The sequence below is a fragment of the Dipodomys ordii genome, unplaced genomic scaffold (genome assembly GCF_000151885.1).
Source record: "Dipodomys ordii isolate 6190 unplaced genomic scaffold, Dord_2.0 Scaffold141, whole genome shotgun sequence".
NCBI classification, from domain to species: domain Eukaryota; kingdom Metazoa; phylum Chordata; class Mammalia; order Rodentia; family Heteromyidae; genus Dipodomys; species Dipodomys ordii.
In genome coordinates this window covers 1-13,168 of record NW_012267357.1, presented here as the reverse complement: position 1 = coordinate 13,168, position 13,168 = coordinate 1, and the positions used below count along the sequence as shown (strand labels likewise).

Here is a 13,168-nt window from a genome sequence, read left to right as displayed (position 1 = left end):
GAAGATATAGTCACCACATTTTTGATGGCTTGAGGGAAAACAGGAAGGAAGTATGTGAAAATGATACAAATCTCAAGCAATTATGGGATAGGATTGAACTTTACAATCTGACAAGGCTGGCTGATTGTGCCCAGGGTTCATTACTATCAGTATAACAGTCTTGGATGAGAGCAGGAAGTCTCCTCTCTCCACACCTCAAAAATGATGGAACCAGACTCTGGCTTGCACTTTGGGTTCTTACACAGTGAGCACAAGCCATTTGTTTAGTTAGGCCCTGGTGCTGATCCTTCATGGAGACATATTCTACCCCAGTGGCTTTGGAGGCCTGGTACACACAAGAATCAGCCAAACTATGCAGGGTCCCACTCCTAGAGACTAACTATGATGCCTGGGGTTACAGTGATCTCTCTCTCTCTCTCTCTCTCTCTCTCTCTTTCACACACACACACACACACACACACACACACACACACAAAGTTTACTGCCCTCAGGCAATGAGGGGATGTCAGCTGACATAAAGGTTACCCTTTTAGCAGGTAGTTATTCTAGACTCCCCAGTTATCAAGGCCAGTCATTTAAGGAAAATTCATGCCAAAGGGGAAGGTGCCCTCAGTGAGTGTACACGCAATATTGCCTGTGGAGCTGGCCTTCTTTTTGTTGGTGGTGGTGGTGATGATGGTGGTTGTGGTGGTAATCATGGGGCTTGAACTCTGGGCCTGGGCGCTGTCCCTCAGCATTTCAGCTCAAGGCTAGCACTCCACCACTTGAGCCACACCACCACTTCTGGCTTTTTCTGCCTATGTGGTGCTGAGTAATCAAACCCAGGGCCTCATGCATGCAAGGCAAGCACTCTACCACTGAGCCACCTTCCCAGCCCCGATCTGGCCTTCTTTATTAAAAAAAAAAAAAACCAGCCAGGTGCTAGGGGCTCACACCTGTAATCCTAGTTACTCAGGAGGCTGAGATCCAAGGATCATGGTTCAAAGCCAGCCTGGGCAGGAAAGTCTGTGAGGCTCTTATCTCCAATAAACCACCAGAAAACTGGAAGTGGCATTCTGACTCAAGTGGTAGAGCGCTAGCCTTCAGCTGAAGAGCTCAGGAACAACTGAAGTGTTGCTGTGGCTCAAGTGGTAGAGCACTAGCCTTGAGCTGAACTGCTCAGGGACAATGCTCAGGCCTGGAATTCAAGCCCCACGACTGATAAAAAAAACAAACAAACAAACAAAAAACCCTCCAAGCCTGCAGTAGTGGTATTTGGTAGACACTATGTTGAAAATGAACTTTACAACTTGTGGGTGGGGATGGAAGGGGAAAATTGAGAGAGAACAAAGGAAGGGATGACACTGTCCAAAAAGAAATGCACTCATTACCCAACTTATAAAACAGTAACTCCTCTGTACATCATCTTTATAATAACAATTTAAAACTTAATTTTAAAAATGCACCATATACCAGGTGCCAGTGGCTCATGCTTGTAATCCTAGTTACTCAGAAGACAGAGATCTGAGGATCACAGCTAAGCCAGCCTGGGCAAGAAAGTCTTTGAGTCTCCTATCTCCAATTAATCACAGAAAAAGCCAAAAGTGGTGCTGTGGTTCAAGTGGTAGAGAGCTAGCCTTGAGCAAAGGAGCTTAGGGAAAACGCCCAGGCCCAGAGTTCAAGGCCCAGGACCAGAAAAACAACAACCAAAAAAAAAAAACAGCACCATACTATGTCACTTTACAAAAGACAGTGTTTCAAGGCCTCTGCAACTAAGCATGAGAACATATGTCTGGAGGTCTAGCTACTTTTAAGGTTAAGGTAAGAGGATGGCTTGGAGGTCAGGACCAATCTGGTCAATATTGCAAGAGCCTGTCTCAAAACATAAAAACTAAAGGGTCTCTCCTTTAGTTAGGGAAATAAATATTAAAACTAAAATAAGATAGTAATACTCACCCACCAAAATCTCAAAAATAAGACTCTAGAAAAGATAGTGGATTTCTGAGTAAGTAAAGTACTTGTGATTCTCATACACTGCTGGCGGAAGTGAAAACTGGTGTAACTATTTTAGAAAAACATCTTCTGACATTAAACGGATTTATACCCTGCCAGCATTCTATCCCTAGAAACATCTCAAAATAGAGGTAGTAAGACTGTTTCTAGCCATTATGCTTATTGGTAACCCTAAGGAGACACAATTCAAGTGCCTGGTGACACAGGGTGGATGAACTATAGCATACTCACATAATGCAAATGCCAAACTTCAGCACAACTTGGCACACATTAGTAATACATAACATACATGAATCTCAGAAACAAACTACTAAGCGAGAGAAAGTATTACAGACTAAGCTGGGCTAGTGGCTCAAGCCTATAATCCTAGCTACTCAGGAGGCTTAGATCTGAAGATTGAATTTCAAAGCCAGCTAGAGCAGAAAAGTCCCTGTGAGACTCTTATCTCCAATTAACTACCAAAAAACCAGAAGTGGAGCTATGGCTTAATGTGGTAGAGTACTGGCCTTGAGCAAAAGAATGCAGGGATAGCACCCAGGCCCTGAGTTGAAGCCAATGACCAAACAAAAATAAATAAAAGAAAGTATTACTGATGGTATGTTACCATGTGAAGTTGAAAAAAAGATAAAGTCTAGGCTAGGTTATGACTCAGTGGAAGAACACATGATTAACATGTGAGGCATTGGGCTCCATCATTAGCACCATTTAAAAAAAGAAAAAGAAAAGCAGAATGGATGGATATGGTAGCTTAGTTCTGTAATCCTAGCTATACAAGAGGGAGAGATCAGAGGATCAAGGTTTAATGCCATTCCCGGCATAAATGTTTACAAGACCTCATCTCAACCAATGACTGTGCATGGTTGCATAAACGTGGTCATCCCAGCTGCTGGGGAAGCACAATGGCTAGGTGTAATGGCAAACACCTGTCATCTCCAGTGACACAAGGAAACACAAGTATGAGGATCAGTCCAAGCTGGCCTGGGAAATAGAACAAGATCTTACCTCAAAAATAACCAAGATAAAAAGGTGGTGGAGGTATGGCTCAAATGGTAGTGCCGGCCTAGCAAGGGCAAGGCCTGAGTTCAGTCCTCAGTACTACAAAAAAAAATATGAATTAATCTATGGCATATGAAGGGCTGTGTATACTATATGTTCCTTGGCATGTGTGTGTGAGTATATAATTTTTTGGTGGTGGTGGTGGTGGTGGTGGTGGTGGGTGGTGGTCTTAGGGCTTGAACTTGGTGCCTGGACACTGCTCTGAGCTTTTTTTGTTCAGGACTAGCACTCTACCACTTTAAGCCACAGTGCCACTTCTGGTTTTCTGGTGGTTAATTGGAGATAGGAGTCTCATGGACTACCTGCCTGCGATGGCTTAGAACTGCGATCCTCAGATCTCAACCTCCTGAGTAGCTGGAATTACAGGCGTGAGCCACCAGCGCCCAGCTCATTAATTATAATTCAACCAAATGTCCATTTATTGGAAGGTTTATTGGGGAGGTGTAGATGCTGGGGATGAACTCACGACTCTGTTCATGCTATGTGCTATGTAGACCTTACATCTGAGCTACATCTCAGTTTTTCCAAATACCTGCATGATACCTTAATGAAAAGGTAACTTCCTTGTGGTTGTTGTTGCTACTGTTGGCCTAGCTGTGCTGCCCAGGCTGATCTCAAACTCCCAGGACTCAAGGGATCCTAACCTTGGCCTCCCAAGTAGCTGGGACTACAGGTGTGAACCACTATATTAGCTTAAAGACAAACAAACCAAGAAATGCTATGGTCTGAGATAAGCAGCAGCCTTGACATGGAGCTGGGGCCACCCAGACCCACGTGTGAGGCACGAGCCTACCTGCGGGCAGTTGAGACAGGTGTTTGAAGGCAAGGTGCATGTTCTCCCGGCAGCGGTTGTTGGGGTCACTCAGCAGGAAGGACAGGGCAAAGATGATGTCATGCTCTAAAAAGCTGATTCTAGAGAAAGGAAGATGTATTTGGGGTATAACTAAAGCCATTCCTGGAGGGGACCAAGGAAGAACAGAACAGGCCAGTGGCCCTGCCAGAATCTATACCAAGTGAAGCCAATGAAGACCAGAGGGAGACACCATGTGCCAGACTCCCAAGTCTGCATCTGAGCAGAGCAATGTGATTGGTGTGATGGTAAGACTCATGATCACACAGCACTGTCCCGCTTCTAACTGTGATGCAGACTTGGGTCCTCTGTGCCCTTGGCTTCTTGTTTTTGCCATCCTGAGCCTCAGTCAGTCCCAAAGTCTGTACAATTAGAATGAAAACAAACAAAAACAGAAGCCCATAACCCACATTGCTTGATTGTGCTCACCATCTCTCTATAGCTCCAAGGAAGATAGCTGGCAGGCCCAGCCTACAGCCCTCCTACATCTCTGGTCTTCTTCTAGCTGAGTTGTGAGCTTCCAGAGACCAAATGCCTAACTTGGGACCTATGGATGCCTTTTATGCTTACTATAATTGTATAGAAGCTAATTAAATATTAGATATGCCAATTAGATGAGAAGAGTTTTATTAACAGGAAAAATTTGAATTTTCCCAATTCCAAGTGTTGAAGACTCAAAAGTCAATTGATGTGTGTGTGTGTGTGTGTGTGTGTGTGTGTGTGTGTGTGTGTGCCAGTGCCACTAGGAAACTATTCTGCTTGGGCTGGCTTTAACTCCTGAAGTAACTGGTATTACTGGTGTGAGCCATTGGTGCCTGGCTCATTTGTAATTTTATTACTGATGAAATCAGAGACAGTGCCACAGCTGCAAAGGTATCTACTTTGGGGTGTAAAAAAATCCAGGCTCCTAGCTTGATCTTGTCCCCTGTCTCCTCTCTTGTCTACCACTGAATGCCCCGCTGCTACCCAGAGGCCGTCCCCCGGAGGATCATCATTCTAATCCAGCATCTGGGGGAAACCTCAAGATATGAGGTTCAGAGCCCAGGCAGACAGTGAGATGAAAGGCTCATACCGGGGAACTCAGCATTTTTATTAGTTGGCAGGTTGTCTCATAAACTTTTGGCTGGACTGGCCTCAAACCATGATCCTCTCAATATCTACTTCCCAAGTTGCTAGGATTACAGACATGAGCCACTGTACCCAGCTCAGTTTATCTTTTGATTTGGAGTATCCCTTACTTTTTGACCTTGAATCATGATCCTCCTGATATATGCTAGAATTATACACATAAGCCACAGTACCAGCTTTGTTTCTTTTAAGTAAGCTGAGTCCATTGCATCTGGGAAGAGGGCTTCTCAGGTTACATTTGTCAAGCCCCCATCTGTTAAAAAAAAAGAAAAAAGAGCCTGGCACTGGTAGTTTGTGCCTGTAATCCTAGCTATTCAGTTCAAAGCCAGCCCAGACAGGAAAGTCTGTGAGTACGTGGAGCTGGGGCTCAAGTGGTAGAAGGCTCTAGCCTTGAGTACAAAAGGTCAGAGACAGTACCCAGGCACTAAATTCAAGTCCCAAGACTGGCACACACACACACACACACACACACACAGTACAAGTTTATAATCTCAGCTACTCAGGAGGTATGTCAGGAAGCTTGTGGGTTTGAGGTCAGAACAGAAAAAGTTAGCAAGACCCTATCTCAAAAACACATGATAGATCATTGCCTAGCAATTGAGAGAGACCCTGGGTTCAATCCCCAGTTCAACAACAAAAAAAAAAATTACTGAGCAACAATGGCTCACACCTATAATCCTTACTACTCAGAAGGCTGAGATCTGAGGATTGTGGTTTGAAGCCAGCCCAGGCAGGAAAGTCTGTGAGACTCTTTGTTTTTTTTGGGTCCGGTCGTGGGGCCTGAACTCTGGGCCTGGATGCTGTCCCTCAGCTCTTCAGCTCAAGACTAGCGCTCTACCACTTGAGCCACAGCGCCACTTCCAGCTTTTTTCATTTTGCTTATATGGTGCTGAGGAATCGAACCCAGGGCCTCAGGCATGCACGGCAAGCGCTCTACCACTGAGCCAACTTCCCAGCCCCATCTGTGAAACTCATCTTCAATGAACCACCAGAAAACAGACAGTGGCACTGTGGCTCAAAGTGGTAGAGCACTAGCCTTGAGTGAAAAAGCCCAGGAACAACTCTCAGGCTGAGTTCAAGCCCCAAGACCAACAAAACAAAAGCCTGTAACCATTGTGTGTCCACAGCACTGATCTTTCCCTACTTGATGCCAACTATGTGAATGAAGGTGCATTATAACCATGGCATTGTGTCACTCTACACCCATGTGCATACCCCCTATTCATACTACTTCATTCCAGGGCTGCATGCAGGATCAGATTGTAGCAGGTACCAAGGAGGACTCCCTGGGTCTGAGAGAGCTTGAGAGCAGGATACGGTGACTGGTTTCTTGGGACATCCCAGCACTGGTGACATGATGTGAAGCCTGTCTCAATAGTGGTTTACACCTACCAAGCCCAAAACCAGTCAGCACCTTGCCCTTGGAGTTGCCCTTCCTTCTTGCAGAGCCTGAGAATACTGGGCAATGTCTTCTTTATACAGGAGACTGGGGCAGGGCTTTCAAGGGTATAAGCAGGGTTCTACTTTTTGTGTGTGTGTGGGGGGGTCATGGGTTTTGAACTCCAAGCCTGGGCGCTGTCCCTCAACTCTTCAGCTCAAGGCTAGTGCTCTACCACTTGAGCCACTGCACCACTTCCGGTTTTCTGGTGGTTAATTGGAGATAAGAGTCTCATAGACTTTTTTTGCCTGGGCTGGCTTTGAACCACAATCCTCAGATCTCAGCCTCCTAAGTAGCTAGGATTACATGTGTGAGCCACTGGCACCTGGCTTTTGGGGGGAGTGGGAAGAGGGAAGTTCTACTTTTAATACAAAATAAAATGAATGACCTCTGGTAAGCAACATAGACTCGGCTGATATAACAAAATTCCCAAGGTTGCCAACCCAACTCCTAACCAAGTACTAGGTGAAAACTGTTAGTGTGTGTGTGTGTGTGTGTGTGTGTGTGTGTGTATGTGTATATGTGTGTGTGTGCGCGTGCACATGTGCGTGTGTGTGTTTAATTCAGAGCTTTGTGCTTGCTCACAGCAGGGACTCTGCTATTTGCCTCTAGTCTGGCATTTTTCTGTTTAGTTGCACCTGGAATCTCAGACTTTTTTTTCTGCTGGAGCTGGCTTCAAATCATGATCCTCTAAGTCTCAGCCTCCTGAGGAGCTAAGATTGTAGGTGTGAACTACTGTCACCCAGCCTAGAAGAAAAAGGTTTTAAGTATAAAATGTAAAGCTTTATACAGGCAAAGGGATATTTCCAGGTCAGAAACCCAAATAATCTCAGTATCAGAGAAAGACACGAGGCTACCAGCCCGGACCAAACGTGTGCTTTAATGCTGATATTTTAACACCCACGTAGAGACAGGAGCCAAAGCCACAGGCCCTGTGGGACAATCTAGAACATAGAACTTGGCTCCCCATAAAAAGCTTTAAAAAGGCAAAACTGTTTCAGGTGTGGAATCTGACCTTCCTTCCCATCATATGTGGGAAGCCAAGAATTAAAAGCTACCATAAAAATTAATGTGGAACAGAAAGTCCTGTTAGGCACTCACAGATGCAACCGAACCACCCCATAGAGAGGCATGTTCTAACCAAATAGAAGTCCCACCAAAGACCAGTGCTATAGACAAAGGCTCAGTACTGGTACTCAAGGTCATTCAAAGACATCCACCCAAGTGGGTGCAGCTTCCAAGTAGGGCATTTGAAACTCAGGAGGCTGAGTACGAAAGATTGCAGTTCAAAGCCAGCTCAGACAGGAAAATCCATGAGACTCATATTTCCAATGAACCACCAAAAAAGTCAAAAGTGGCACTGTGATTCAAATGAAAAAGCTAAAGGACAGCACCCAGGCATTGAGTTCAAACCCCAGTACCAGCACGTGTGCACATGCACAAGTGATCTTACACACACACACACACACACACACATCACATCACACACATAGTGGTATTAGTTTCCAAAGATGGCTGCCCACCTGCCCACACTATGGGTCGCTATGATGTGGAGCACCTCAGTGGTCTTTATCCGTACCAGGTCATCACCATCCTTCAGCAAGCCCTTCAGGCTCTCCAGACAACCTGTTGAGACAGAAAAAAGCCTTTGAACATTTGCCACTCCAGGAAGTCAGCTAGCCCAGAAGCCAACATATGAGTACGATTAGACAATGAGAAAGCACCAGAGATTTTATTGCTCTAGGACGTTGGGGAATCAAGTCGGTTACAGAGCGCTGGAGAATCACAAAAGGGGTTCACAGACAGGAATCATCTCATCTAGTCCTCTTTGCCATTCTCCCTGTACACTTTCTATTAGCATCTGCTCTCAACATCAGCCAAGGAGGTTAAGAAAATGGTTTTGTTTTTTGGTTTGCTTGCTTTGCCATTTTTTGTGTGTCTATGTGCCATTATTGGGGCTTGAACTTAAGGCCTCAAATTCTCCCTTGACTCTTTTGCTCAAGGCTGGCACTCTGCCACTTAAGCCACTTATCCACTTCCAGATTTTTGATGGTTAATTGGAGATTAGAGTTTCAGGGTAGCCAAGTGCCAGTGGCTCACAGCTGTAATTCTAGCTACTCAGGAGGCTGAGATCTGAGAATTCTGGTTCAAAGCCAGCCTGGACAGAAAAGCCTATGAGACTCTTATCTCTAATAAACAATTCAGAAAAAGCCAGATGTGATGCTGTGGTTCAAGAGGTAGAGCACTATCTTGCTGGGCTGGCTTCAAACTCTGAACCTCAGCTCTCAGCCTCCTGAGTAACTAAGATTACAGGCATGAGCCATTGACACCTGGATTGCATTTCTTTGATAGAGGTCAAACTATAACCATATCCCCAACTAGTCACTTGACCTCTAGTGAATTATAACCTAGAAATGTAAAATTTAGCAAATAAAGATCTTGCTTAATTTATTGATTCAACAATTTTAGATTCATACCCCTTCTTTGAACCTCAATTTTCTTTTTTCTTTTCAATTCAACATGTCAGTCTATGTGTATAATGCATCTTGATCCATGTCATCCCTTCCATCATTCTTCATTTCTCTCAACCCCATCCATTCCCTCAAGTTACCTGATTCTATTTTCACATGTACATTGAATATTATGGCCATTTTTTTGGCCATTTTTTACTGCCCTTCTTCTCCTCATTCATCTGCCCTCTTCCATTTGATCTGCTCTCTTCCTGACCACATATGTTTTAGCTTACTAGTATTCATTTTATTAAACTGTAAATTAGTGACTTAAAGGAGTTACACCATTGGAATCCTCCCTTTTGTATAACATGTTTTAGTCAATTTATATAAATATATCTGCAATGACTCTATGTTTTCATGTATGTTTATAATTTAGATCTAACATCTACTTACGAGAGAAAACATGAGCCCTTTGTCTCTCACAGCCTGATTTACTTCGTGTAACATAATTTTTTCAAGGCCTATCCATTTCCCTGTGAATTACATATTCTTCTTCTTCATGGATGAGTAAGATCAAGCGTATTTGTATGCCATTTTTTGATCTGCTCATCCATTGTAAGATATCTGGACTTCTTCTATAACTTTGGTATGGTGAATAGTGTGGCAATGAACATGGATGTGCAAGGTGTCATTACTGGATTCTGACTTATAATCTTTTGGATAAACACCCCAAAGTAGTATCTGAACCTTGATTTTCTTGTGTATAGATTTAGAATGTTCTTTCCCTTGTGGGTGGCCACGGTGAGGACTGAGATAAACCAGGCATTGCAATTAATGCACTGCTGGGTTTAAATCTGGCTCATTCCTTTCTACCCTTATTATTCAAGCTCCACCACTGTCTGAGTCATGCCATAACCCCAGTCATGGTCACCTGGGCGGTAACATTCTCACCTATCTGGATGGCCTCGTAGACATACTCGGGGTCATGCATGAGGTCACATAGGGCCACAAGGGCTTTCTGTCTTGTCAGCAGGACGGCTGATTGCAGTTCTCTGTTCAGCTTGGGCAGGGCTAGGCAGCCATAGGCAATTTCAGCCTGGGCAGGATTGATGTTGGGAGGTAGATACATGGAGATCTTAGCATGAGCCATCTTTACACAGCTGCAAAAGGCCTTCAAAGCAAAACTCTGCAGAGACCCTTGAATTAAAAGATATACAGAATCTGTTGTCATTACTACTGTGATTTAAAATCTACTTATCTGATCCCCCAAACTAAACTATGAGGACAGGCTGATGGCTGTGTGTGTGTGTGTGTGTGTGTGTGTGTGTGTGTGTGCGTGCAAGCGCACGCGCGTGTGCGCCAATACTGGGGGCTTGACCTCAAGGTCTAACATTTTTGCTTGGCTTTTTTGCTCAAGGCTGGCCCTTTGCCACTTGAGCCCTCTGCCACTTCATACTTTTGCTATTTAATTGAAGATCAGAGTTGAATTTCTCTGCCCAGTGATCCTCACATCTCAGATTCCTGAGTAGCCAGGGTTATAGTTATGAGCCACCAGCACCTGACTTGATGGGTATTTTTACTCCTATTCTACAGATGACCAAACTGGGGCTAAGGACAATGAAGAGATCCACTTAAGGTCACAGGGAAAGTAACATAACAACCCAAATTGCAGACCTCAGTGATCTCCCATGGCATATTACTTAATGACAGAAGAAACTACTGTAATAGGCTGGGTCTTCAGTCACTAAAAGGACTAAACAGAGCAAGCAAGCAAAGAGCAAGATGGTCTCTCCATTTAGTGATTATCAGTGCCAGCAATTACTAGTATCTAATTCAATTACCCCATAAGGAAAGGACAATATCATGTACATTTTACAAATGAGGAAACTATGATGATGTCAAGCAGCTCGCTGGAGGTCATGAAACTGGAGAGCTAGAAGCCATTGTTCAAGTCCAGTTTTAAGCCAGGCACTGATAGCTCACACCTGTAATTCTAGCTACTTAAGAGGTTGAGATCTGAGGACCTTGGTTCCAAGCCACCTGGGGCTGAAAAGTATGTGAGAATCTTATCTCCAATTACTCAGCAAAAAGCCAAGAATGGAGGTATGGGTCCCATGGTAAGAGTACCACCCTTGTATGAAAAACTCAAGTTTGAGTGTGAGGCCTTGAATTTGAGCCTCAGTACTGCGCGCGCGCGCACACACACACACACACACACACACACACACACACACAGAGTTCTACTAATTTACCTGTCAGGGACCCATATTCACATCTGCAAAAGGGAATTACAGTTAAAAGATGATTTCCTTTTATTCTACGCGTGTGCTTTGAGCAACTATAGACAGTGTGACTTAGTGGTTAACTGGCTTCAAGCCCAGTCCATGGGTGGCCCTTGACAAGTTTACTTCCTCCATCTGGATCTTTCTGCAGCTGTACAAAGAAAGTAATAAATAGTATATACTGGCCCTTTTCAATGTTGTCATATTAACTGATAAGCCTGGCTCACTGGAGCTTTAGATATATTGGCCGTGGTTATTATTATAATTGTTACTGCATTTAGTAACATGTACAGAACTAGTCCTAAAAGAACCTCTCTTAGAAAAAAGGTTAACTAGACTCGGGTACCCAGTATCAGATGACAAGGGGAAAAGAAGAAAGGGCTGGGAAAGATACAGCAGTACCTTATATGGGCTCCCCTCTCTTAGGCCTGAAACAGAGGCTTGACCTCCACTAAAGGGCACACGATGTGGGAGTTTTGCCACAGATGTTGGGATGTTGAAACTTGGACCCGGTGTGAGACGGGGCAGGTCAGAGCACAACCTCTCCCGCCCTCTCCCCTCCCCCAACAGAGCCCCTGATCCACAACCACCGCCTCACCTGACTGAGCCAGAGGTCTCCAGGCACCCGCCAGCAATGGGACGCGCCTGTTGCTAGGTAACCTGGTTGCCTAGCGACTAGGCAGCAAGCGCTTTGTCCAGCGTGCGCGCGCTTGTGCGCGCGCTTGTGCTCATTGTACTGCGCAGGCGCCCTATCTACTAGACCTAACGCTGGCTGCAAGGTGGGAGCAATACTTCTCCGCAATGTGCTAGACAAGAAGCAAAGGGAAATGACTTATTTAACTTTCTCTGTACCGGATGTTTTGCACGACTGACAGTAGAGCCAGGAAGTGGAAATAGAAAGGACTGGGGGCATGGCTTAAGTGGCAGACCACTTGCCAACTAGCAAGCCAGAGGGCAGGAGTTAACAACAAACGAATACATGCATACATACATGTCCTCAAATTCAGTAGCTTCCCCCAAATCACACAGACTTGACCCCAAGACTTGGCCCAAGCTTCTTGATCCGAAAACTGATAATGACAAAGATTTATCTGTTGACATATTACTTTTAATTACAATAGTTTTTAAACATTAAAAAAAATCTTTCTGGGGCTGGGAAGGTGGCTCAGTGGTAGAGCGCTTGCCTTGCATGCATGAGGCCCTGGGATCCATTCCTCAGCACCACATAAGCAAAAAAAAAAAAAAATCTTTCTTTCCTTTTTGTGTCTCTCAGTCCCATCACTCCCTCATACTAAGGAGCTTGAGAATATCTTTCCAGCCCCAGGCAAGGTCATCAAATTCCTTATCTCAGTGACCACAGGAGTAAAACAATGTTCAGGACAGCAAGACTTCCAACTTCAGATCCAAATTAATAAATAATCTGGTAGCTTATACTTACCATATTGGCACACTATCTCTCCCTAATTCTCTAGTTAACTCCCATACCCACAGATGTTGGGAATTGAGCCCAGGGCCTTAAGGTGTGTGAGATGAGTGTTCTACTGTACACCCCAGCCGCTGTTTACTTTGGAGTCCTCAAAAAAAAAAAAAACAACCTCCAGCTCACTAAAGATAATTACTATGTTCTGTTTCTTTCTCCAGCACCAGAAACCTACGAGGAAGCTTTTGTTATGTGTAGAACAAATGAGTGATTAATGGACTTTACATTCTAAAAGCATTTTTGAGCCCAGTGCCAGTGACTCGGCTCATACCTGTAATCCTAGCTTCTCAGGAGGCTGAGATCTGAAGATCATGGTTTGAAGCCAAACAGTGCTGAGAAGTCCCCATGAGATTCATCTCTCATTAACCACCAGAAAACCAGAAGTGGTGCCCTGGCTCAAAGAGTGCTAGCCCTGAGCAAAAGAGCTCAGGGACAGTGCCCAGGTCTTAAGTTCAAGCCCCATGACAGAAAGAACGAAAGGGGGGGGGG

General features: G+C 44.6%; 1 protein-coding gene across 1 annotated transcript in view; it reads right to left on the bottom strand.

Moving 5' to 3' along the window:
- Window positions 1-10,067, bottom strand: part of LOC105997205 (radial spoke head 14 homolog) — a 75,935-nt gene extending 65,868 nt beyond the window's left edge. Inside the window, exons 1-3 of the mRNA XM_013031538.1 lie at window positions 9,869-10,067; window positions 7,988-8,090; window positions 3,842-3,960 (exon numbers count right to left, since the gene is read on the bottom strand). Of these exons, the coding sequence (XP_012886992.1) occupies window positions 3,842-3,960; window positions 7,988-8,090; window positions 9,869-10,067 (421 nt within the window). The remainder of the gene's footprint in view (window positions 1-3,841; window positions 3,961-7,987; window positions 8,091-9,868) is intronic.
- Between the last annotated feature and the right edge of the window lie 3,101 nt (window positions 10,068-13,168).